Source organism: Ostrea edulis, chromosome 4 (genome assembly GCF_947568905.1).
Source record: "Ostrea edulis chromosome 4, xbOstEdul1.1, whole genome shotgun sequence".
Classification (NCBI taxonomy): Eukaryota; Metazoa; Mollusca; class Bivalvia; order Ostreida; family Ostreidae; genus Ostrea; species Ostrea edulis.
This window is the reverse complement of record NC_079167.1, coordinates 63,904,539-63,931,392: the sequence shown is the minus strand read 5'-3', so window position 1 is coordinate 63,931,392 and position 26,854 is coordinate 63,904,539. Positions and strand designations below refer to the sequence as shown.

Sequence of the window (26,854 nt, the reverse complement as noted above, 5' to 3'; positions counted from 1 at the left end):
TGATGAGGAGAGGGAGTCAATAAACAAGGAACTGGCCCGCATTACTGAACACCCTGGCTTTTCATCAGTGTGTTTATATGTGTATAAGCTCGAGACGGCATACTACCAATACTGATCCCAGTATGGAGAAATGAAGGCAACAATTGAAGAGCAAGTCAGTTTTTTATTAATCTAATCAATACAAAATTCACATGACCATTGGGTCCCATTGCTAGTTTATCATTAGTGAATAATTCCAAACATTTCCTGGAATTACAGGTGTAACAGATACACAGTACACAGACAATTTGTTTGATGGTGCTAAGGATACCTAGGGCACTAGGCACGAGTCCCTCTACCCTCATGTGCTGTGACGGAATCCCTTTGCCTCTGAGGTGTATCAAGGGTTCAATGCACCTGAGTGATGGTATGATTTGGATGAAGCAACTTTTTTTTAAACAAATGTACGATTCATACATGATGTATACAAAAAAATTCAAGCACAACATTCTAACAGAAATGGCCCAAAAATAATACATTTATGAACATAATAGTAGTAAAAAATATCATAATTATATACTGGCAAAACAGAATACTACAAAATATCATTTTTTAGAAAGCATCAGCTACACAAACAATATTTTAAATAAAATGTTTCTGCACCCAGGAATGGGACGAGGACCCTGCTTTCATGTTCCCATTTAAAAAAAAGTTTTATCATTTTTTAACTCTTACAACTATCATATATACTAAGCTAATACTACATATACTATGCTAATATTTCATTCTATAAATTATTTGCAAAAATACACTGTTCCAAACAGATTGTTACCTAACGGTCAGACCCTATATCATGGTTGTCCCCAGTAATTTTTTATTTGTAAAAAATAATTTGTTTACACAACCTACTCCTGTATATGACTTTGGTTCAGATTTAAACAAAACCCGAAAATAAAGATGTTTCACAATGATTTAACATTTTTAAACAAGATTAAAAAGAACACATCTGTATGACCAACATATCTTTTATCTGCTTTGCTAAAATGGATGTCTCCTTCCGACTGAACCTCGATCTAAAATGTAGAACCGCTTCTTCTTTGTCAGGATGGAAAAATTCACTGCAGAGTGGAGGTGGTTGAGCTGGCAATGAGCATGGTAATGGTTCTGATGACTCTTGAAAGGCCAAATAAGTCTCCTTCATCAGGACTGATGCATAGTCTGGAAAAAATGGACACTATTTAAAATGTTATATATGCTTTATATCCTTATAAATAAATTGCTCTTTACTATATGTATTGTATTTTGATAAATAATATAAATTCTCATTAACTTTGTTATTGCTATTTTAAACTTGATTGAAAGAAAAGTGACAAATGCAAAAATAGTAAAAATGTCATGCCAATTAATTTTGATATGAATTATGATAGTGGATTATCTTTAGAAGTACATTCTTACTAATTGTTGGATCAACAGGCTTCAATTTGGGAAGTTTGAAACAATGGCGATAGCTTGGGTATATCCTTCTTCATTTGGCTTGACAATATGATGTTGCTCATTTCCTCACTCTCCTTGGTACCTGCAAAGTAAATCGTGAATAGGTGACAAAAATCATTTTGTGTAGTAACTGCATACCTGGTTTTTTCTTCTTCGCAAATTTGATCGCGCATTCAATTGCTTTTTATTTGTGAAATTTTTTAACTTAACTATTTGAGATTATATTGATTGATTCACTCAATTAGAGACATCATTGCCGGTGAAGGGCTGCAAAAGTTAAGCCAGTGCTCAGAGCTTACGGCCTTTGAGCAGGGAGGGATCTTTATTTTGCTACACCTGCTGTGACACGGGGTCTCGGTTTTTTCGGTCTGCCCCATTTAGTCATCTCTTACAACATGCAAGGGATACTGACCAAGATCCCAACGGAATATTTGAGATTATAGGTCATATATATATACCTGGTTTTAACCACTTCTTTCTCTGCTTTTCCCCCTCAAGTTGTGGGCACAAGTCGGGAAAAGTTGGCCATGACCCTCATGGACGTTGTGAATGTGGTTGTCCACAGACTCCCATTTTGCCCACATCACTCCATCATTTCCGTCGGGTGTTGAAGCGGCGACCCAGTATAAGTGGTTTGTTAAACTCTTCGTCCATGTGGAGAGTTTCCCCCCAGTCCTTCTGTTTTGCCACAATCTTCTTCTTCAGTCCTATAATGAATCAACGCAATGTACATGAAAAGGTGACAACAGTGATAACATATAATAACCACACTACTTACTATTCAGTATTGTATTAAGGCCAAATAAAATAATGTGTGGTTCCGGTTACACTCCCTTGAAAAATAGGGTAGGTAGGTGTTTCATTTTATTTTTTTAATGACAGATTTTAGACGGAAACACAATTTTCTTTTACTTTCACTTCTTTGCATGTACCATTTATATATATGGTGTGATATATACCTATCAAAATTGTAGGGATCACCCTAGTTTTGACAATTCTTTGATATCATATATATTTTTCAAATAAATAAATAAGTACAGAAAAAAAATAATTGCATTTGCAAAAATCATGTTTTTGAACACGAAAGTAGGAAATGATATTTCAACCAGAGTACCAAACCCTTCCAAGTTTTTAAATCTATCCAACTTTTTTACAGCTTAGCATTTTAGCGGTATCTATATAATAGTTATGAATGAATTTACAGTCAAGCTTCACCTGAAGGACAATGGGTCAAACACCTATATGTAGAGTGGTATATATTATGCACCCCTTCTCATAAAAAATAATCTTGAAACAAGTGTGCATTACATTCGGCAAAATAGGGTAACTGATTTTGGAAGTAGCAAACAAAAGTTTAGCATCGAGGGTAAAAACTAGGGACGGTGGGGTAACCGGAACCACACATTTTTTTTTATTTGGCCTAATTGCATGGATTAATTTTCATTTTAAACAATTGGCTTTTAACTGATTATCAATTATTATTCAATTACATTTGATTTTCGTAATACCACTAAACAAAACTTCTATTTCTGTGCTATTTCAAATCACAAACTACTTCTAATTACTACTTATTTGTAATGATCAGATATGTATATAGCATACCTTTTGCAACATGCCATACATCATAGTAATGTTTGGTCTCTGGCAGTTCTTCCCTTATCCACTTTTTGATTTGAACATAGCGATCAGTAATAATGGTTCCAATCTGCAGATTCTTGCTCTTTATCCAATCCACAGTACGCTTCAAACCTTCTTTCTCCATGGCATTACTGTTTTGTACCTCATTGCTCTAAAAGAATAATTGATATACCCGGTATATTAAATCTTATTTACAACATACAAGTATACCATTTTTACATACTGATCTAGCAACAAACTGATAATTCTTCCATATGCGGTAAATATGTCAAGTTCTCATTTTGAAAGAAGTTGGGTCAAATTGAGTGCTATCAGTGAATACAAGGATAAATGAACAAGAAAAACAATCCGGTAATAACGATGTTTTACAGAATGTACAGGTGGATCTAAAATCCCTCAAAGAAAATGTTGGTAAGACAGTAAACATTGATGATATTAGAAACATTGTTGGGTCAATTGTCAGAGAAGTTATGTCTTACCATAAGAAAGAGATGGAAATATATACTTATCGAGGAAAAGCAAAAAGTTCTTATGGACATTATAGATTCACAAAGGTCCGAGATCGAGGGTTTAAATGACCAAATACACGTGATGTCTGTGGAAAATGATGAACTAAAGAAGTTAGCTAGATCAGCGATGAGTAAGGCCAATTGGAATGAACAATACTCTAGGAAAAAATTATGTGAAAATTCACGGAGTGAAAGAATTACCCGGGGAAAACGTCAAAGTATTGGTACAACACATCATTCAAGAAAATTCAGGTGTGGAAATACCAGACGACGATATCATAGCAATTCACAGAATTCCTGGGAGAAAAAGTTATCAACGACCAATTGTAATGAAACTTAATAAGAATTCTTTAAAGTCGAGAATCATGAAACATCGATCAACAGTGAAAAAAACCCACCATAATGGAATTCGTCTCTGTGACGATGTGACTCAACTTAATGGGCAGCTGATTAATACGTTGTTGGAAAATGAAAATGTCAAATCAGCTTGGTATTTCAACGGCCGTGTGTATGGGCAAATTGGAGAAAAGCGAGTGATGTTCGACGTCTTTGACGAAATCGAGAAAAAAATAGCAAACTTGAAACGATGAGCTTCCTTTCCGGGAATACTATTTCCGATCATATCTATGAGGCTGTTCTGGAACTTATGCTTCTTCAATGATCTTCCGGTTTATATTGGACAAAACAATTAACAAATAACCAAGTAGGACACTTGCCTGAATTTAAACACAAGAGTAACAAGAACGTGTTGTCATTACATATATTTTTTTAATGCTTTATTTCTTTCATATGCTTTCTTTTCTCTCTTTCTTAGCCTTCTTTACTATCGTCTCCCTCTTTTTCAGTCTGTATACATGCGTGCGGGAAATCGTTTATTTCATTTCAGTTCAGCTTCCAGCAGGTCTCGACACCTTTCGTTTCAATAATTGATGGGAATTAAAATATTATCTGTAAATTGTCAAGGTCTAGGCGATATCTCAAAGCGAAGAGATGTTTTTAACTATTTAAGAAGTCTAAACTATAATATGTATTGTCTTCAAGACACCCATTTTTACAATGAAATAGAGAATGATGTGAGATATATGTGGGGATACCAATGCTACTTTAGTTCCTTTACTTCGAATTCAAGAGGGGTAGCAATACTTTTTAATAACAATTTTGATTTTAAAGTATGTTTGGAAAAGGGTGATAAAGATGGAAATTATCACCTGCTGAAGGTATGTATAGAGGGTCATGTGGTTGTTTTATGTACAGTATATGGTCGAAATACTGATTCACCAAATTTTTATGAAAATATTCAACAGTCCATTGAAGAAATGAACTGTAGTAATATCATATGGTGTGGAGAGTTCAATTTAGTATTAAATCCACAACTAGATTGCTATAATTACAAATCTATTAATAACCCAAAGGCTAGAGAAAAAGTACTAGAAATTATGGAAGGATATAACTATATGGATCCTTTTAGACAACTCCATGAATCGCTTCGCAGGTACACATGGAGAAAGAAAAACCCATTTAAACAAAGTAGATTAGACTTTTTATCATGTCCGAGTCATTGCTACCTTGTCTTAATACATGTACAGTTGAACCAAGTTACAGGTCTGATCATTCTATGATAACACTGAATTTAACTTTCAATGATTTTAAAAAGGGAAGAGTCTTATGGAAATTCAACAATTCTTTACTTGGTGATAAGGAATATCTACATGTAGATTGTATCAGAGAGGTTATTTTGAATTTGAAAAAACAATATGCAGTTCCTGTTTATGATTTTAATAATCTTGATGCAGTGTCAGATGAAGATGTATGTTTCACAATTAATGATCAGTTATTCCTAGAAACTTTACTTATGGAAATAAGAGGAAAAAAGCATTTCTTACTCTGCATATAAAAAAAATAAACAAGTGAAAGAAGAAAAAAAATTAATAGAAGAAATTAAAGTTTTAGAACAAAATAGTTCTGAACACAAGATAGAGGAACTAAATAAAAAACAACAAAAACTGGAAAAACTCAGAAACCATAGACTTCAAGGAATATATGTAAGAAGCAGAGCAAAATGTACAGAAGAAGGAGAAAAACCAACACATTATTTTTGTAGTTTAGAATCAAGAAATTTTACTAGTAAGATAATTCCCAAACTTATAAAAGATAGTGGGGAGATAATTCAAGACCAGTTTGAAATATTGGATCAAAGAAAGCAATTTTATGACAATTTATATTCAATACCTAATCAGGAAATAAACATAGTTGACTTAAATTTTGAATTAAAGTATGAGGATATTCCCAAGTTATCCAGAGAGGAATCTATGATTTTAGAAGGTAAAATTACATTGAAGGAGGCTTCTACAACACTAAGTAAAATGAAAGCAAATAAATCACCAGGCTCTGATGGGTTCTCAGCTGAGTTTTTTAAAGTTTTTTGGAAATACCTTGGTACATTTGTTGTAAGGTCTATCAACTCTTCATATGAAAATGGCACTCTGTCAATAACACAGAGACATGAAATTATTACACTTTTACCTTAAGGAGACAAATCAAGACACTATCTTAAAAACTGGAGTCCAATTACACTTCTGAACACTATATATAAAATAGCTTCTGGTACCATTGCAAATAGATTAAAGATTTACTTGGATAAACTTATCAATCCTGATCAAACTGGCTTCATTTCTAATAGGTATATAGGAGAAAATACCTGACTAATTTATGATATTATGCAGTATACTGAAGAAAAAGAAATCCCAGGTCTTTTACTACTTACTGACTTTGAGAAAGCCTTCTATACCCTCTCATGTAATTTTATACAAAAGACCTTAACTTATTTTAAGTTTGGACCTGATATTCATGAATGGGTGAAATTATTCTATCACATATCTACTATTAACCAAGGTGGCAATCTCTCGGCATCTTTCAACATTCAAAGAGGACGTAGACAAGGTGATCTTTTATCACCTTATATTTTTCTTTTTGCGCAGAAATTTTAGCTATACAAATAAGAGAAAATAAAAGTATTAAAGGTATAATAACTATAAATAATAATGAAAAGAAAATTTCCTAACTAGCCGATGATACATCAATTATACTTGATGGTAGCAAGGAATCCCTTCTAGAAACAATAAAAGTATTGCAACACTTCTCTGACATGTCAGGACAAAAAGTTAATTTTTCAAAAACCAATACAGTATGGATTGGATAAAAAAAATATAGTCAGGATACCCTTTCTAAAGACTTTCATCTGAATTGGGGGACTTGTAAGTTTACTCTACTTGGAATTAATTTTGATGTAGAGTTACAGAACATGTCAAAACTAAATTATCAGCCAAAGCTAAGCAGAATAAAATCAATCTTAAATCAATGGGAGAAAAGACATTTGACACCAATAGGAAAAATTACTGTTATCAAAACTCTGGTCTTGCCTCTGTTAAATCATATTTTTATAGCAATTCCAAATCCCGATGACAGCTATTGTAAAGAATTAGATAAACTATTCTTTTCTTTCCTGTGGAGCCATTCTCAACATAGAATTAAAAAAGAGGTAATCGTAAAGCAATATGAGGATGGTGGGTTAAAAATGATCACTGTAAAGGTTTTTATAGCCTCTTTAAAATTGTTTTGGATGAGACAACTCCTTTTTTCAGGTAGAGGTTTGCATAATTTCATACCAAATTTAGATTTTAATAAAGTTACTACATGTGGAATAGAATACATAAAAAACATAAAGACATCGCTGAAAAACAAATTTTGGGTTGATGTATTTGATTCTTGGATTGAGCTACAGCATAAACAAAATCCATTTACAGTAACAGCAGATACTCCGATATTTTACAATTCTAACTTTCTTGTGGGTGGGAAAGCATTTCTTAATAAATCCATGTTTCACAATAATATTAAATACCTTAATGACCTTATTGATGAAGAGGGTTTGTTCCTGACTTATGAATCTTTCTGTAACATTTATCTAAAAGTGAAAATTAATTTTTTAGAATATATGAGTGTCATAAATGTTATTAAAGCATGGATGAAAAAAGTCAAGTTTGATAAAAAAAAAATAATTAAATTAACAAACCCTTTGATTATGTCGAGTATAGACACTCTTCTACGATGCAAAAAATCAAGAAAATTTTATACTCTTCTTAATCAAAACTGCACAGAACCCACTGGTAAAAGAAAGTGGAATGAAATATTTGAATTAAATGACACAGAATGTAAAATGATCTTCAGATTGCCCTTTAAAGTTACAAGTAATTGTAAACTGCAATGGTTTCAATACAGAATTCTGAACAAAATTTTAGCTTCAAACTCATACTTATTCAAAATCAAAATTAGAGATGATAAGAATTGTGCATTCTGTCAGATAGAAGAAGAAACAATTGAACATTTGTTTTGGGAATGTGATAGTGTTCAGCATTTCTTAAGAGAATTTGAAGTTTGTTTTGAACATAAGACCAATCTTCAAATATCAATAACAAAAAATAATTTTATTTTTGGATGAAAAGAAAACTATACAAAATAATCTTGTTCTTTGGCTGAAATATTATATCTATATTTACATTTGCAACTGTTTTCTCCTACATAACACTATGACGAGCAAAACGTATTTATCCCTGCATAAATCTACTACGGGGTCAACAGAGGTCATGGCTGTGCGTATGAATATTTGATAAAAAAAAAAAAAGGTTACCGGTACTACTTTTACTAAGGCAATACACATCAAGCCATCGCTTCCGCATTTTACAGAAGTCTATAAATAGATGAAATCAACATCACAAAATGTATTTATGATTTCATTTTTATTCCAAGCAGTGGACTTTCATCAATAATAAAGACATTTCTGTAAAACACTGTCTCACTTAGTGTGTCTAAAATTACGTCTGCTACACTGACTCCTGGTCACTCGTATGTAAACAATGGCCGGCTTTGGCGACTTTGATATAGGTGAGGTGGAATTGTACTTTCTGCAAGACGATGATATATTTGCATCACTAGATCTTTCCTTTATGGCACCTCAGAGTGTTGAGGAAACTAATGAAATGAAACAAAATCTGAAAATGTCAGATATGGAGGGTCTGCTCTGCCCAAGTGTGCCTGTTTCAACACCCCCACCACCCAAAAGATTCAAAACGGTCTCTGAAAATGATATGTGAGAATTTCAGGATGCAAGGCAATCTGCATCAACAAAGAGAAGTACAAAATGGGGGATCAAGCTATTTCAAGGTACAGTTGAAATGTACATTTCATGCAAATCAAATAATATTATCAATATTTTAGCTGTTTATTTGATCAACAAATTCATGAGTAAAAAAGCATGTACATAATAGTAAAACCGAAAAGTATTAGAAATGAAATAGGCCCTAATTGGAGGAAAATAGTTAAAAAATAAATAATTAAACAAAAATAAAAGATGTAAGGCTAAAGCAAATAATGAAATACAGATATGAACAAATATCTTGCTAGCAAGTTACAACAAATATTTCCTGCAGGATTTGGGTAGATCCATCGATGTTGTAAGAGACAAAGAATTTAAAACTGCGAATCACACTCTGGATGGGATATTAAAATGTATGACAAAAACAGGGGCATCCAGGGCAACAAACCACAAAGATATTATCCATGCAAGGTGAAGATAACGAATAGTAATCAATCTCATAACTCCTACAAGCAATACAAAATAGATAGTTGGGCAAACACGGACTCCTGGACACACCAGAGGTGGGATCAGGTGCCTAGGAGGAGTAAGAATCCCCTGTTGACCGGTCACACCCGCCATGAGCCCCTTATCCTGATCAGGTAAACGAAGTTATCCGCAGTCAAAATCAGTGTGCCAAGAACGGCTTAACAATCGGTATGAAACACGTCAGACAGCATTTGACCCAATGCGAGGTTGTATTGACGAACTAGATCGTTATAACGACCATAGAATTTGCGAAATGCTGACTTCAATCGAGACTGTTGAAATCCCTGTACCATCAACTTGTTTGTCAGTAGCTTACCTCGATTTAAAAACTGACTATACCCAGAACAAGCTCTTGCATATCGACTCAGTTGAGATATATAAACACCATATGCAGGTGATAATGGAATATTGCTACATAAATGTGGGAATTTGACGATGGAGAAGCTGAAATCATCCCGTTTGTCATACAGTTGAGTTGTTAGTTTGGCGTTAATGTCTACTTTCAATAAAATATCTAAGTATGAAGCAGAAGTGGACAACTCTGTGGTGTCCTTTATTTCGAGCTCACAGGGATATATCAAATCGACATATGAATGAAAGCTATCATTGTTAATAGACAAAACGTCATCGATATATCTAAAAGTCGAATTGAAGGTCACAGTGAGAGATTTTTTCTTCTCACGTAGAAGTTTTTCAATAAATTCTGCTTCATATGAATATAAAAACAGGTCAGCTAACAAAGGAGCACAATTCGTGCCCATGGGAATTCCAACAGACTGTTGGAAGACCTGATCACCAAAGACCACGAAGATATTGTCAATGAGGAACTCTAGCATATTTTTTATTTCAACTTCAGAGTAGCTGTGCGTGGAATCAGAGTGGTGTTTAACAAAGTAAGTTTTTGAATGACTGATCACTAGATATGAATATTTCCGTTTTCCGTTTTTGTTGAAGAAGCAACTGTCTATGATGTCAAAAAGTCTAGTCTTTAATTTATCGTGAGGAATGGTCGTGTATAGTGTTGAAAAGTCATAGGTTTTAATGCTATTGATTTGGGAAAAATTCTGTGATTTCAAGTTTACTAAAAGTTCTTTAGAAATTTTTAGAATACAGAGGATCTGCAGAGAATTTCTTCCTATTTTAAATGTGCACCATCCTCTCCTGTTGTACTGCGACAATGCGTGTGGTACAATCTTTCAATTCATTTTATTTCCCGTGGCTTAGAATTTCACCATCAATTGCGTATGGATTCATTTCACTTCCAAAAGGATGAAAATGGCCTGGAATATGCAACGCTTCGTCATGAAACACAACAACAAAAATTCCAGGGTGGAATTGGATGTCATGAAGCTCCATCCGACAAACGAATTTATGAAATTCAAGGGAGTGAAGCATGTCCAATAAAGATGCTTCATCTGCTGATGAGCAATTCAGATTCCAATGCTACACACTTCTTTAACTCATGCTACAAAGACGCACTCTCTCTTCCAGCTTTGCAATCAGTGTGGTACACTGCTAAACCTTTAGCAAAAAGGTCATTCTCAGGATTTATGACGGATATTTGTAAGTCGTCAAAGTGTATTAAAACTTACACACCGCACTGCCTGCGTGCCACAGCCATTACAGCCATGAGTGATGCTAGTTTCCAGTCACGCCAGATCATGTTTATGTCGGCGCATCGAAGCGAGGCGTCGTTGAAGACCTATAACAGAAATTTATCTTGTCAGCAGAAGCGTACAGTGAGCTCATGTCTGTCAACAATTACCAATCCAGACTGTCCCTTACCTTCGTGCACTTCCACATGTGGCACATCCTCTGCGATGTCAGTTCCTTCAGGAGATTCATCTGCGTCCTCTGTCCTGCCTATTAATGATTTGCCTACACCTGCCGACTGCCGCCCTGTTCTTCATGTTCCTCCACCTCAGTCTTCTGTTAATTCCGTAATGTCCGCAGAATATCTGTCAAAATCAGTCTTCAACAACTGCGTCTTCAACTTTCAAAAGTGAAACCGTATCACAACTGCTAGTGTAACGTTGCGCGCACCCCAAACTTCCGCCAGAGTTCAAATTATCAGGGTTTTTTTTTTTTTTTTTTTTTTTTTTTTTTTTTTTTTTTTTTTACAAAATTGGACATTATAAGGAAGAGTTGTTCATTATTTACTTTTGATTTAATGTATATGTTTTTGTTCATATACTTGCCTTTTAGCGTCTTAATGATTAAAACAGTTCTTCGTTTGATGGAACTTTGTTTTGTGTTGTCGTCATTTTGAACGAAGCATTAGTAGGTCAACAACATCGAAAGTATGGAAACGTGTTGTTAACACAATTTAGCCATGGTTATCGATCAAAAATGTAAATATAAGTAATAAGATATCATTTTAAAATATTTATCGGGATATAAATACGGGTTGGTACGTGATCAAATTTTCCATAAAGCCCTTCGGGCTTTATGGAATTTGATCACGTGACCAACCCGTATTTATATCCCGAAAAATATTTTAAAATGATATCTTATTTCTTAAATACTACTGAATGTAAATGTTGCGATATCGCTAATGAATACATTTTATGAAACTCAAAGACATATTGCATATAAAAATGGTGAAAAAGATTTGTTTGACACCTGCTGGAACCACTGGAATCAATTATTTCATTGAGTGGTTTTTTGTTGTTTTTTTTTTTTTGTTTAAAAAAAAAATCTTTAAATTTCAAGATATATGTACCTTTAATATATTTAATATACCAACAGATAGAGCTTTGCAATTATATCTTATGCATTATGAACAATATCACTATTATCTTATGTCCATTTCCATGTAGTTGGGAATCAATTAAGCTTTCCTGGTTCAGATTTTGATTTAATTTTTATTTTGTAAACATAAATCAATATTTGTCTAATCACAGAAACCGGTAATTTTGTCTGTAATGATAACAATGAGTGTCTATACCATACCACCTCCGTGTTTTTATTAGTAGGTGGTATGGTATAGACCCGTATTATCATTACAGACTATATTTACAATATTTACTATATTTACAAGTGCACTCTACATATTGTTCTCCACGGGCAAGGACGCATCCAGAAATTTTTTTAAGGATGGGCGGATTGCGACCCAAGTTTGTGCCTATTCCGCCCCAAAGAGGGGTGAATATCTCAAACTGGTAAAATGACCAGTTTTGTTTAAAACTATGGAAGTAAAAGTGGAGTGACTACAACCCTCTCGATCCGCCACTGATGAACAAGAACTACATTGCGAAGCACAGGGTTCATTTAGAATAATTGTAATCTTTAAGAAAATCTTCTTGGAGCACATTATCGCAAATAGTTGGTGAAATTGAACCTTACCATAAATCCGCCGGCGAGGATTGCAGCTATTTTCACTTTCACAACGCAGGAGGTGCGTTTGATGAGCTGTCAACTTATACAGACAGTATCTCCTCATATCTACGTGTATATTGCAATAATCCACCAGAATATACTGACACCTTATAGGTGATACTTCATTAGTACAAATGAACACCACCACCACCATCCCTCCAAAGGGAGGGGGGTGAGATTAACAAGAAAAGGGGGGGGGGGACATTCCGCAAATTATACATGTAACAGGCGGTCTTTGCATTTAGTCTGAGTGTTTTCAGTTATCTTTTTAAAATTTTTATATATTGATTGCAACACAAACATCCTATTATAATTACATGGCGATGATAAAATAAAGTCTCAGTAAGTTTCCGCAAAGCTGAAAATTGGTATACACCATAATGTACAAACTGATACAGAACTAAAATATTGCGGAAACTTATCAAAACGTTGCGGAAGACTATCAGTATAGCAATGTGCATACTAAAAATGAACAGTTTCTGCAAACCGAAATGTATCAGCTACTTGAAAACAACGTAGATATATCAAGTTTCAGCAGGACACACCAAGTTTCTGCAGGGAGAAAGCTTTCAAGATGAAAAATGCGTGCGGAAACTTGACGAAAACCACTTGTACACCTACGTCTACGTAGTGAAATCCGTATTTTTCATCCATTTGTAAATTCCATGTTTTTAAATAACTTATAAAAGTTGACATTAGTAAATATTATGTAATATTGCAGGTAAATTTTGTAGGGTATATAAGCGAGTGGGGGAAGGGGATTCAGACCAGCATTTAGTGTTAGGAATTGCTTTAGTCCCAGTTTGTGTTACTCTGAAGTGAAGTCCCAATTGGTTATTAAAATGCACGTACATAGATACATTTCCATACACATATTCAGTGGCGGATTTAGGGGGGGGGGGGTGCAGCCCCTAAAATTTTCAAATTTAATGTATCGGGGTATCGTGTTTAGAAAAATGTACTATACGATAAAAGAAGCAATAATTTCTTCCACTCCCGGAGAAATAAATGACAAAATCTTTTGATTTCTTGCATTACTTTATTGGGAGAACTTAATTTTGTTCCAAAAACCCTTAAAATTTGAGTCATTTTATTAATTTCAGAAATGACTAAATAGGAGACATATTTCAAGCCCTATAAAATCTGTAAAATCCTCAAGCCCCCCCCCCACCCCCCCCACCCCCCCCCCCCCGACGCCCTGCCTCATAAAGTGGCGCCCCCCGTAACCGCAATTCCTGGATCCGCCCCTGATATTACGAAGTTCATACAGCCCGAATCATCGAAGCTTAGATTGGGTATTTTGAATTGAAGATTTTGATATTTCAAAAACGCAGCTTGACAAATAAAAACGGGTGTGTAATGCTCTAGTATGAAATGATTTTGGAAAAGAGGAATCTACACGCACGTGCGCATGCCATTCTGCTGTCTGACTGTCTGGCTCTCTTCTTCAGACTCTCGCGTTATGATCTAGGGGATAATTGAATTTTACAAATTCAGATATCTTTCAAGATCCATGCAAATGGCCACATTCAAGTAATTGACAATTGTGTAGTATTACATGAATTTACATCTGTTGATTTTAAAGCGAGGTAACCATGAATTATGTATTGTAGTCAGAGGCGGATGTAATATTTCAGTTTGGGGCCCGGAGAAGTGGGTGGGTGGGTCTAGAGACCGCCTTTAGACCCCAGTATGTCCAGGACAGAGTCCTGGGTGGTTCCAGGGGACAAAGCCTATGAAAGCTCCCGCTTTTTCTCTCTTCTTTTTATTGCAAAAACTAGCACCAGTACTCTCTAAAGTATTTTGATTGCATATCTTAGATTCTTCTTAAAAGCTGTATATTTGGCATGCATATACTTAATATTAATGAAAAAAAATGCTAAAACTATATCCCAATAAAGGTGTACAAATTGAGTTTACTTAGTTTATTCCCAACATTGGGTGCATGATCTTTCCTTAGAATGCATAAAGTACTAGAGACACACGTTGCATGGATATGAAAACAGACACTCAGATTTGATTGATTGGATATTGTTTAAGTTTCCTCTCGAGAATTTTTCACTCATATGGAGACGTCACCATTGCCGGTGAAGGGCTGAAAACTCGGCCTTTGAGCAGGGAGGGAATTTATCGTGCCACAGCTGCTGAGACACTGGACCTCGGTTTTTGCGTTCTCATCCGAAGGACTGCCCCATTGAGTCGTCTCTTACGACAGGCAAGGAGTACTGAGGACCTATTCAAACCCGGTGTTGTAAAGCATAAGATTTTCCCCCGCATAGACTTTCCCTCCGGAAAAATGGGCCCGGGATAGACATCCCCCCCCCCCCCCCGGAAAGATGGGTCTGGCATAGACTTTCCCCCTAGGAAGAATTAACCCGGGTCTAATCCCCCCCTAGGAAAAACCGTCCCAGTATAGAAATTCCCCCTAAATGACAGTACACCCCCCTTCTTACATTTTAGCTATGTATCTGTTTCCATTTCTATTACTAGAATTCTCATGCTTATCTAGACCCAGTAATTCTTCTGATTTTTTTTCTCTTGTGTATCGTGAACAATCATCTTATGATTTAAAAAAAAAAAGGAAATCGTTCAAATCGTGTAATGGTATATCAAAATTCATTCAGACATCTTAATCTTTATCTTAGTCTTTATCGTTATTTACTAGTATCTAACATTTGAATTAGTAAAGTTGGGAAGAACTTTAAAATTGTTTTTTGAATTTAAATAAACGAGAAAATTGAATTACTTTTATTTATACAGTTCATCTATTTTACTTTTCAGATATCTTAATTATACATCTTTTAGTCGACTTTTTACGAAAAATCCTACTGATATTGACCATCGTTAAAGTCTTTTGGGAAACATATTGTATTTACAATATGCATTTCAAAGTTTTCAGCGTGTAAACCCAACTTCATCTCAACAACAACAAAATATTCGTTTGTTTTATGAATATCGTAATATTAATGAGCGCATATCTATCTCATTAAACTATAACAAATGAAATTCGGAAACGGGGGGGGGGGGGGGGTCTATACCAGGGCGATTTTTCCGCCAAGGGGGAGACTCTATACTGACTTTGTACATAGGGAGAAATGATATGCTGGGGCGCTTTTCTATTCCGGGCCCGTTTTTTCGGGGGGGGGGGGGGGGGTCTATAATACAACACCGGATCCCCACGGGATAAAACATATCTGATATACATATTATATGTAAGAGCCCTAAATAAACTGGATATTGGACTACTGTGACTTTGTAATTGAGGACTAACCAAATCACGGTTAGGGTGGTTCGGAAGGGGTTGTCCCCCTCCCTTATGGGAGAAAATATTGAAGCATTACAGGTAATGTGCAATTTCAAGCACATTAAATTCTTATCTTTGAAATGAGGGGGGGGGGGGGGGGGGGGGGGGGGGGGGGAGTGCGATCTCCACGCCCCTTAAATCCGCAAGTGAGAATGTTAGTTAACTCTATGATAAAATTTAGAAAGTATAAAACAGAAAGAATTTTGATACAGGTAAAATTTTTCATATATTTTTTTGAAAATTATATAGATATGCAATATGTAGGATTAAGCTCAATAAAAAACCGAAGTATGTAACATTTGATAAGGGTAATTTTCGCATGGGGCGCCTCTACACTGGCTTGATTAGATCGCGTTGTATACGTACATGTAACGACAGAGTGAAATTTCAATGTTTTTATTGAAGAAAATATGTGGTTGTCATAGACAAAAACTCCGGACTTTTGTCGTGTCCAGAGTTAAATGTCGCACTTTTAAAGGTATTTTGTTGATTAGGAATATACATTGATTGATCAGTATTTTACGATCAAGTGTTACATTTATACAGTTTGGAAAATGAACTATACGTGATGGCTGGTCGAGGGGTTGGGGAAGGGGTGGGTGATTTCATCAGTCCGCTACTAAAGTTTTCAAAGTAATGAAGAGAGTATTAGTTCTTTCGTTGTAAAATCTATTCCCAATATCAATATCAACCGTAACTATTTCAACTCCAGTAAAGCTTCCACCAAAACAATTACAACAAACAACAAATCATCGATACATAAATGTTCGAAATCATAGAAATTTATGAGGTAGAAAATCTGTCTCTAGGTAGTGTCAAGAATAACAACGAAATCTTCCGTTGGAAGCGGTTCAAGACCATAATGATAACAGATATAACAATGAGGTCTTCAGTTGGAAGTGGAGGACCTGAATTACAGTAAACAAGAAAACCCATATATACTATAGACTAGATAGGTTAGGGTCAATGGCTTATGATCTCGTGTCTGACGAAGCGTAACGAGTAGAATTTAATAAGGTAGTTTGTTAATTGGGAATACAAAATGACTGACTATTGGGACCACTAATTTTTTCTTTTCTTTAAGTAGTGTCAAGAATAACAACGAAATCTTCAGTTGGGAACGGAAGACCTTAATGATATCTGATTTAGGTTTTCATTTGGAAACAGAAGACCTTAATTACAATAAACAAGATTTGTTCGGTTAGGGTCAATGTCTTATGTTGTCGTGTCCGACAAAGCGTAACGAGTAGGATTTAAAAGGGTAGTTTGTTAATTGGGAATACACAATGGGTGACCAATGGGACCACAATATTTTTTTTATTTCCGAACTAAACATCGTGTGATTATTTCCTGTACAGATATGAAGTATTCAAATTGTACATTGTAGAATATCAGGGACTAAGTAGAGTACAATGGGGGGTACTTTGTTAATTGGAAGTACACAATGACTGATCAGTATTTTCTGTTCAAGTGCCATTTCTATCTGGTCAAAACGAGCCTTTTGTCAATTTTGGACAATATATGGTGCAGGAGGAGGGGTGGCTTCTGCTCCTTCGCCGCTAAAGTTTTTTTTAAATTTCAAAATATTCAAAAATAAACACCGCATGATTATCTATTCTAAACATTTAAATTATTCAAAATGTTAACGTTGTCTATTTCAACTTTCAATATAGTTAGGAAGCTAAGTGAATAACGCTAAATATTACCGCAGATATCCATTGACTTCATTTACCTAATTATTATACATCAACACAATACGTTTACCTAAAAAGTGGCGGATCCAGGGGGTTAAATTGCAATATGAATACTTTACTTTTGAAGAAAGAAAAAATAGAAAACCCAAACAAATAGAAACTCCAAATAAGCATTGAAACATACGAGTAAAGATCATAGGAATTTATCACGTACAAAATCAGTGACTAGGTAGTGTTAGTGGCTTAGTGTCCGACGAAGCGTAACGGTCAAGACTCAATGGTGAAGTTTGTTAATTGGAAATACACAATGACTGACCAGTGCTTTACGGTCTATCTAGTCAAAATGGGCCACTTGTTAATTCTAGAAATTGAATTGTGCGAGGGGGAGGAGATATTTTCGCTCTCGGTCATCCACCACTAAAGTTAATAAACATCATATGATTAATTCCTTTATATATGTAAAGTATTCAAAATGTTAACATTATATCTACTTGCATTTTAACTTCCAATAATGTTAGAATGATAGGTGAGTACCGCTGTTATAGGTATCAACAAAATTATCTAGCTAGTGGCGGATCCAGAGGGGTAAGAAGAATAAAATCGTGATAACAGTACTTTGCTTTTGGAATAATGATAAATAAACAAGACAAACCTGATATATATAAATGTCCGAGATCATAGAAAGTATCACGTAAAAAAATCGATGACTAAGTAGAATAACAATTAATTGTTAATGATAACAGGTTTCCATTTGGAAGCGGAAGACCTTAATTACAATAAATAAGTACGCCCATACATACAAGACTAGTTCGGATATGTTGTCCTGTCTGACGAACCGTAACAAGTAGGATTTAAAAGGGTAGTTTGTTAATTAGGAATACACAATGACTGACCAGTGTCCCCACTACATTTTTTTTATTTCTGAACTAAACATCGTGTGACTATTTACTATACAGATATGAAATATTTAAATTGTACATTGTAGAATACCAGGGACTAAGTAGAGTACAGTGGGAGTAGTTTGTTAATTGGAAGTACACAATGATTGACCAATATTTTCCGTTTGAAAGTGCCATTTCTATCTGGTCAAAACGAACCTTTTGTCAATTTTGAACCATAAATCGTGCAGGAGGAGGGGTGGCTTCCGCTCCTCCACCTCCAAAGTTTTTTTTTAATTTCAAAATATTCAAAATTAACATCGTATGATTATTTATTCGAAATGTTAACGTTGTCTATTTCAACTTTCAATATGGTTAGGAAGCTAAGTGAATAACGCTAAATATTACCGCAGATATCCATTGACTTCATTTACCTAATTATTATACATCAACACAATACGTTTACCTAAAAAGTGGCGGATCCAGGGGGTTAAATTGCAATATGAATACTTTACTTTTGAAGAAAGAAAAATTAGAAAACCCAAACAAATAGAAACTCCAAATAAGCAATGAAACATACGAGTAAAGATCATAGGAATTTATCACGTACAAAATCAGTGACTAGATAGTGTTAGTGGCTTAGTGTCCGACGAAACGTAACGGCCAAGACTCAGTGGTGAAGTTTGTTAATTGGAAAATACAATGACTGACCAGTGCTTTACGTTCAAGGGTAATGTCTATCTGGTCAAAATGGGCCGCTTGTCAATATTAGAAATTGAATTGTGCTAAGTGGGGGTGGGGTGTCGTTCTCGGTCATCCACCACTAAAGTTAATGGTCCTTTATATATATAAAGTATTCAAAATGTTTACATTATATCTACATGCATTTTAACTTTCAATAAGTTAGAATGATAGGTGAGTACCGCTGTTACATGTATCACCAGAATTAATCTAGCTAGTGGCGGATCGGGGGGGGGGGGGGGTATTATAAGAAGCAGGTATAAAATCGTGATAACAGTACATGTACTTTGCTTTTGGAATAATGATAAATAAATCAGACAATCCTGATATATAAATGTCCGAGATCATAGAAATGTATCACATACAAAATCGTTGACTAAGTAGTGTCAATGGATTGATTTAAGGACAGATGATACAAACAATTTTTTTTCTTTCGAAGAGACTTTATATGATGTTATTCTTTTATAAAAGTGGATAATTCCTTGAATTCTTTTCCCCTTTGACTTGGAGAGTGAAATATTTTCCGTATTTCCAAAAAAGTGCAAAACAGTTATCATGGTAAATTAGTTTATTCTTCATTTATTTACCTTTTCTATACCTAAAAAAAATGGTTGTCAGGGAGAACAGAGTGTACTGATATTAGATTTACAACATAACGTGTAAAATATTAATGCATTACAAATTTTACACTTGGAAAATATCAATTGCTGCTTCAATAAAATTACATATATGGACATTGCACCCTAATTAAAGGTTTACAAATTAAAATAAACTTCATAATATGTTGACTTAATGTTTAAAGTGTAATATCAACTTAAAAATCATATACCATACGGGGTGAATTTTCTGAGTAGAACAAAACTGTAAAAATCACATTGGCTGATTTTCTAAAGACAAAGAAGAGTTATCTCCCATAATATAAGAGTAAAATTTTACAACTTCTGAAAATAATTTACAATGGCATTTATGATTTTACAGTTTTTTTTATGTTTTTGTTTTGTCACTCTTGATTTTTCTTTGCTATATTCATCTCTGAAAAAAAAAATAAAGAAATGCCTAATACAGGATCTCTTTCATGTGCCATTTTACGTTAGTTTCTGCATTGTGACGTTTCCCAGTAGAAACAGGAGAAAGATGACTGCATGCTTCCTGCTAACATCTCATATATAGCAATGATCCAACTCCATACCGTGTTTCGTCCTCACAATGTCTTATGCGTTGTTAAATCTAGTGGTCTACCACACGCAGCACAACCTTTTTCCAAATTGTCCACTAGAATTCCAAGTTCCACAACTCGTCTCCCCAATTCTCCAACAAATCATCTCCTCATGCTCTTCCGATTCCTCACTCTCTGATACATCAGATGGATACGTGTCTTCATTTCCTAGGCATTCTTGTGAATTATCACCAGTTGAACACTTTTTTCTTGATTCATCCAACTTCTCCTGGATCACATCAACATTCACTATCTTACGTCCGAGGGATAATGCATAACCTTTCGTAGCATTCTGTAACCTTTGATGACGTTTTTTACCAATAATTTTTCCTGATTATTTCCTCCTGAATGGTTTTGGCACCATAATTGTTTACATTGTTTACTGACCCCCCTTCCTGCTCTTAAAACACAGAAGAGTTCCAAACAACTATAAATGACAAAACCAAAACCAACCAAACTATTTTTTTACCATGGGAACTCTTCAGTGCTAAAGGTAGAAAAGTTTGTTTATATCATCTGGCCTTAAGGTTTCATGTCCAACGAATAGTAACGATTAGGATTTACGAGGGTAGATTGTTAATTAATTGGAAGTACACAATGACTGACCAGTGTTTTACATTCAATAGTCGTGTATATTTGGTCATTAGGTGGCAATTCTGGGGAAATAATTACTATGCGTGAGGGATGGGAATGGGACGGGGAATCCGCCCATTCGCCACTGAAGTTATTATTTGAAAAATAAACATCGTATAGTTAATTCTTTTGCGTATACAAAGTATTCAAAATATTAAAGCTATCTATTTTATCATCCAATGAAATTAAATGATAGTGAAGACTGTTGTAACCACACAACTTTTGTAACTAATTAGTGGCGGATCTCGGGGTTGATACATTTGTAAGTAGGTCTAAAAATTTGTGATAACAATGCTTTGCTTTAGGGGGGAAAAGTCTACAATATTCATCAAAACATTGATACACAAATGTCGAAAATCATAGAAGTTTATCACTATAAAAATCGCTCGAGATGTTTAGAACACTTAGAGCCGAACTTCCTTAGAGTCGAGACGTCTGTTAACCGTTTATTCGGCCACGCCTGTCAAAGTCTTTTCGACGCTTAAGGTAATGGTAGCAATCGGAGAAAGTACTTTGACTTGAGAATGGATATGCTTGTTGGAGGGAGAAAGATGGACCGAAGCATGCATTTTGTAAAATGATTCTTGTGTTGTTAAATCATCGAGAATCTTGTTTGAGATGTCTGATTCGGTTCACTAAACAACTCAGCATCACCTAGCAGAGTTCATCTTGCACCGTAAGCACTTAACACTAAAAAATATGTAAACAAGTTGTTGTAAGCTAGGCCACAGAGGCTCGGTTGTCAGATATTGAAGTTTTGTATTATTTGTTCCCAAATGATAAATTGAAGTTTTGCATGATTTGTGTCCGAATAATAGATTATATAAATAAAATCCACCACCAAAATCCGCTTTTTTCGAGGTTTTAAAAAAGGTGTATCATGTGTACATTAAAAAAAGTAAAGGGACGACACTCGCCATCTTGGATTTCTGGGGGGCCCTCGATTCACGGCTTGTTTTTAACAATTTCTACTCTCTGCCTACCGGTTTCTGGCGAGATCTATGTTGGAAAAAGATCCAACGACTTCTCCCTATCGTCTGCTTATGTCTACACGCCGTATTAAAGATCCAGTGACCCGAAACATCCTCGATACCTGCCCCTACTTATCGAAAGCAACGGAAGTTTGCATCGAGTGACACGACGCCTACCGGAGCTCTCCATATAATCACAGGGGTGTTCCGAATTCATACGGTAAGTCCAGAGAAATCAACACTGCAAAAACAGCAGCTCTTTAATAAAAAGTGTTGACTTTGCTTTAAAATGGTCACAATTTATTGATAAACGGCCAAGCTGCTGACAATGGAATGTTTCCATTTTCATATTTACTGATATTTTGGAGAAGCCTAAAATATGATAGAATTTTGTTTCGTTATTTTGAATAAAGTTCTTGCACGTCGTATTTAAGTTGAATTGTAACATTCTTTAAAACTTTGAAAATAAACAATGCACACAGTGTACAGTTTTGCATATCGGACCCATAGAATGATTCTAAATGGGGGAGGGGGATTTTTATTTCTCTTCTTAAAAGGCTAAAGCAGGAGAAAGACAGCCCATTGGGGGGGGGGGGGGTGGGGGTGGCAAGATTACTCATAATCAATTTCCCTTAATGATAGAAAAAAAGTGGATTTACATTTAATTGGTCAAGATAAGTTGAAATGGGGGAAGGGGGTGGTTTGCATGACACCCCCCCCCCCCCACGCCTTCTATGGGCTTGCAACTTGTGTTTGTGTAATCGAACGAACACTGATGAGTTAACGACAATACACTTACAATACTTGTATGGTATATCGTCCTTCAATTTGATATTTATATAGCAATATGTGGATAAACAGGTGTTCTTTTGATCATGTGCCCCTGTGGTACTTTGTGCGTAAGTTAATCTAATGAGAATCATTCAGTTATTGGTATATAAAATCTCTCCCAAATATTACATAGTTTACTATTTACAGCGTACTATGCTACGACATTGTCTGAATTCTTTTTTCTTCCGTGGAAAACATTCGTTTACTCAATTCAATTTAAATTCAGTGCTTATTTCAACTTAGACTTCTCTAGATTTATCGTATACATTCGGAACACCCCTGTGATTATATGGAGAGCTCCGGTAGGCGTCGTGTCACTCGATGCAAACTTCCGTTGCTTTCGATAAAGGGAAAAGAGTACCAATTCATTTCCCATAGACCTCAATGTTAACCTTTGGCCCTCTCACTAATTAACTATATCGATTTTAAACAAATGACCGCAAACACTTCAAAGTTCATTCCAAGTGTTGATAAAAAATGACAAAAAATATATAGGGTCCCGTGCCTTTTATAGGCCATATTTGTACTTTTTTACAACACATAGCAATCTGCAGTAAATTACACACTTCATTTTAAGCACACCCCTACCGTGGTAATTTCCTCAGTCATTTCTCGATTTTGTGCGATAATTTTTCATCCTGACAATTAATTTGAACCTCTATAATATTTCTTTCAATTCCAAATAATTTCACTCTTGATATTAGCCAATCACGCAACACCTAGACATTTATACCTCCGCTCAATCTTGGGTAAACTCCGTCCGGGTTACTCATACGGGGGTTTGGTACTCTCATTCCATAAGTAGGGGCAGGTATCGAGGATGTTTCGGGTCACTGGATCTTTAATACGGCGTGTAGACATAAGCAGACGATGGATCTTTTTCCAACATAGATCTCGCCAGAAACCGGTAGGCAGAGAGTAGAAATTGTTAAAAACAAGCCGTGTGAATCGAGGGCCCCCCAGAAATCCAAGATGGCGAGTGTCGTCCCTTTACTTTTTTTAATGTACACATGATACACCTTTATTAAAACCTCGAAAAAAGCGGATTTTGGTGGTGGATTTTATTTATATAATCTATTATTCGGACACAAATCATGCAAAACTTCAATTTATCATTTGGGAACAAATAATACAAAACTTCAATATCTGACAACCGAGCCCCTGTGAGCTAGGCCTATTCCACAATTCAACAACATATCACAGGAACTGGTAATTTAATCTGTAATAATAATACTGCAACCCTTTATAAAACCACAAGGATGGTGGGTGACGATAATTTTAAGAACTATTTTGAAACGAAGTTTTTGAGTAAAGTATCAATCCTTGTAGGTTTTTCCCCCATTAGGGGATGGTACGGTATGGTATACCCACACTATTATTAACCGGTTTCTGTGAACATATTCACACCTGACGACCTGTGAAGGGTTGTAAATAGTGAATGTGAACAACTGCATGTGAATGAGCATTTCATAGTGTTCTTGTCTGCTTGTTGCAATAATATAGTCCCGTCCAATTTTATATGGATATTTTTGTGAAAGGGTTTTATACATATACACTTAAAATTGCATGGGAAAGAGTTTAATAATGCAGAGCTCTAATATCCAATATTATTTCTCATGTTGTTTAGACATTTATTCACAAACACGTTAGGCCTACATATAGGAGCTTATAATTACTACATATATTTAAAAGTTAATGTCATACCTTGGCTTGTAAGTACATTTTTAAGAATCATGATAAACAACACTCTTTAAGATACAATTTTCTGTTATATTCATGGGATAAAAATCCCCATCCTGTGTTTTATTTGGGATATTTATTCCCATTCATGCCCAAATAGGATATTTACTGCCATTTCATGTTCATTATGGCACATTTCCTCCTATGGGACATTGTATCCCATATTAAGTTTAAATATGGCACATTTCCTCCTATGGGACATTGTATCCCATATTAAGTTTAAATATGGGAGTTAAAATCCTATGGGAGAAATTATATTTTTTCTCCCATGGGATTTTTGGTGGGAGTGAAAACCCCCCCTAGTGGGAGTGAAAATCCCACCAAAATCCCATGGGATTTTTTGATTTCAGGTGAAATATCTTAAAAACTACAATAGTTACAAGTGTAAATGTTGGTGCATGTCTTGTGAACATAAAATCCCATCTTTTTTTGTAAAGGGTTTATTTGTATCCTTAATAAAAGGTTGGCGAAAGTCCGGACTTTTGTCGTGTCCAGAGTTAAATGTCGCACTGTTATTAGATAATGACTGAATCTCTCTCTCTCTCTCTCTCTCTCTCTCTCTCTCTCTCTCTCTCAGAAAAGAATATATACATATACCTTTGATAGCTTCTTATAAACATTTTGTACAAGTTTCTTTGCAGAATGTATGTATATATATAATGTATGTATGTTTAAAAAAAATATATATATATATATAAAAAAAATTGAGTGCTAGCAAGTTGAATGATATGTTGATAATCATTTTTGGATTATCAATATTCAATGTACAAATTAATCTAACTGAATTCCTGTCTTTGCTAGCGATTTCAATTTGAAACGTAATAATAATTTAGAGCCAAGACTTGATACAACAGTTAATGTACCTGCACTAGCTTGATATCGATAACGACACCTTCCTCAAGGTCAGTGGTACTATAGGATCCAAACTTGGCACAGTGACCAGGGGAGTCGGCACGGCCATCGCCTCCTATAACAAAGGGTTGATTCCTCTCTTTTGCCTGTCTCAGGTAATCATGTTGATTCTTGTCCCAAACACGAGTGATTGCAGGAAAAAGGAGAGTTGACTGATGGGTTGTTAAGGTTCTACTGCTGATGGTAGCAACACCCATGCACTGTAGGACACGTAGAACCTTTGTAGCCAGGGCACCCGAAAAGAGAATGCTTGAAGACAAGCCAATATTAACAGCAGGAATGGATCCAGGGTAGGGCTGACTGCACCACTGCCATTTAAACGAACAAAACTCGCACTCTGCAGCGATCTTTACCATCGTACCAACTACTTGTTGAATGGAAGCTGTGGCGAATCTGTTGCATCTCTTACAGGTGTTGAATAACCCCAACATCTTTGATGCAGAGACAATAAATTTCTTCTCCTCCAATGGATTACAGTCTTCATGACTGAAAAAACAAAAAGCCAATAAAATGATTTTTTTCATTTCAAACAAAAAAATCAAGGCGATTAAAGAAATGATCAGATCATGTGACCATATGCACGAGTTACTTACTGTGTATCTGTTAGATGAGAGTCATTTGAGCTAGCACTGGACGGCTCATAAACGGATGTTGAATCTGTTTGTCTGGTCCTCTGACTCCTCGCTGCTGGAGGACTCATGCATCTGGACAGGGTCAGGGGTGATCACAGGATGTTCCCTTACATAATCTCTGCCATTAAACTGGATCCCAATACTTCTCACCCTGGGTTGAAAATCCACTTACAGTCCTTCAAATAATAGACATGAAAAGATGTTTAGAAACATCTTCGCCCGCTTGGAGTTCCATTGAGACAACATCGTCAACTTCGATCAATGAATTTACAGTTGTATGTGTACATGAGTAAGAATTCCAACAACCAACCAACTTAATGATGCCTCCCTGGCCAGGCAGTGTTTTAAAATCCTTAATTCGTCGTCTAATAAGTCGGTAAAATGAAGAGTTTTAAGAGCCTGCCTTTGTTTGGAACTGTCGTCTGCCATCTTGTTTTGTCCAATCCTGCACACGATCATTACAGTGATACTACTCTGTAAAAATTGTTTTTCATTCAACGGCACAGTTTTTTAGTAATTACGTCTTCAACATTGTTTGAACGGTAGCGACACTGTTTTCCATCGAATTATATAGAAAATAATAGTGATTGGCTTTATTCATTGCATAATTCAACTTGAAATAGACAG

General features: G+C 35.3%; 1 protein-coding gene and 2 long non-coding RNA genes across 3 annotated transcripts; all 3 read right to left on the bottom strand.

The window, feature by feature from the left end:
* Positions 1–155: 155 nt before the first annotated feature.
* Positions 156–2,168, bottom strand: LOC125670964 (uncharacterized). Its single transcript, XR_008802552.1, has 3 exons — positions 1,932–2,168; positions 1,435–1,555; positions 156–1,197 (listed from the first exon to the last, which is right to left on the bottom strand). It is a non-coding gene; the product is annotated as an uncharacterized LOC125670964 (long non-coding RNA).
* A 7,954-nt stretch (positions 2,169–10,122) lies between these two features.
* On the bottom strand, positions 10,123–11,306 carry LOC130054256 (uncharacterized). The gene is made up of 2 exons (XR_008802553.1): positions 11,083–11,306; positions 10,123–10,999 (listed from the first exon to the last, which is right to left on the bottom strand). It is a non-coding gene; the product is annotated as an uncharacterized LOC130054256 (long non-coding RNA).
* A 9,221-nt stretch (positions 11,307–20,527) lies between these two features.
* On the bottom strand, positions 20,528–26,309 carry LOC130053822 (uncharacterized). Its single transcript, XM_056161424.1, has 3 exons — positions 26,189–26,309; positions 25,547–26,081; positions 20,528–20,737 (listed from the first exon to the last, which is right to left on the bottom strand). Exons 1-3 carry the CDS (start codon positions 26,293–26,295, stop codon positions 20,528–20,530), a joined length of 852 nt encoding a protein of 283 aa, XP_056017399.1. The 5' UTR covers positions 26,296–26,309.
* Between the last annotated feature and the right edge of the window lie 545 nt (positions 26,310–26,854).

Coding starts and splice junctions, on each gene's coding strand:
- LOC130053822 (XM_056161424.1), bottom strand. CDS start 26,295: ATGAGTCCTCCAGCAGCGAGGAGTCAGAGGACCAGACAAACAGATTCA. Junction 26,082..26,188: donor TCTCATCTAACAGATACACA/GTAAGTAACTCG, acceptor TTGTTTTTTCAG/TCATGAAGACTGTAATCCAT. Junction 20,738..25,546: donor TCGATATCAAGCTAGTGCAG/GTACATTAACTG, acceptor GATGTGATCCAG/GAGAAGTTGGATGAATCAAG.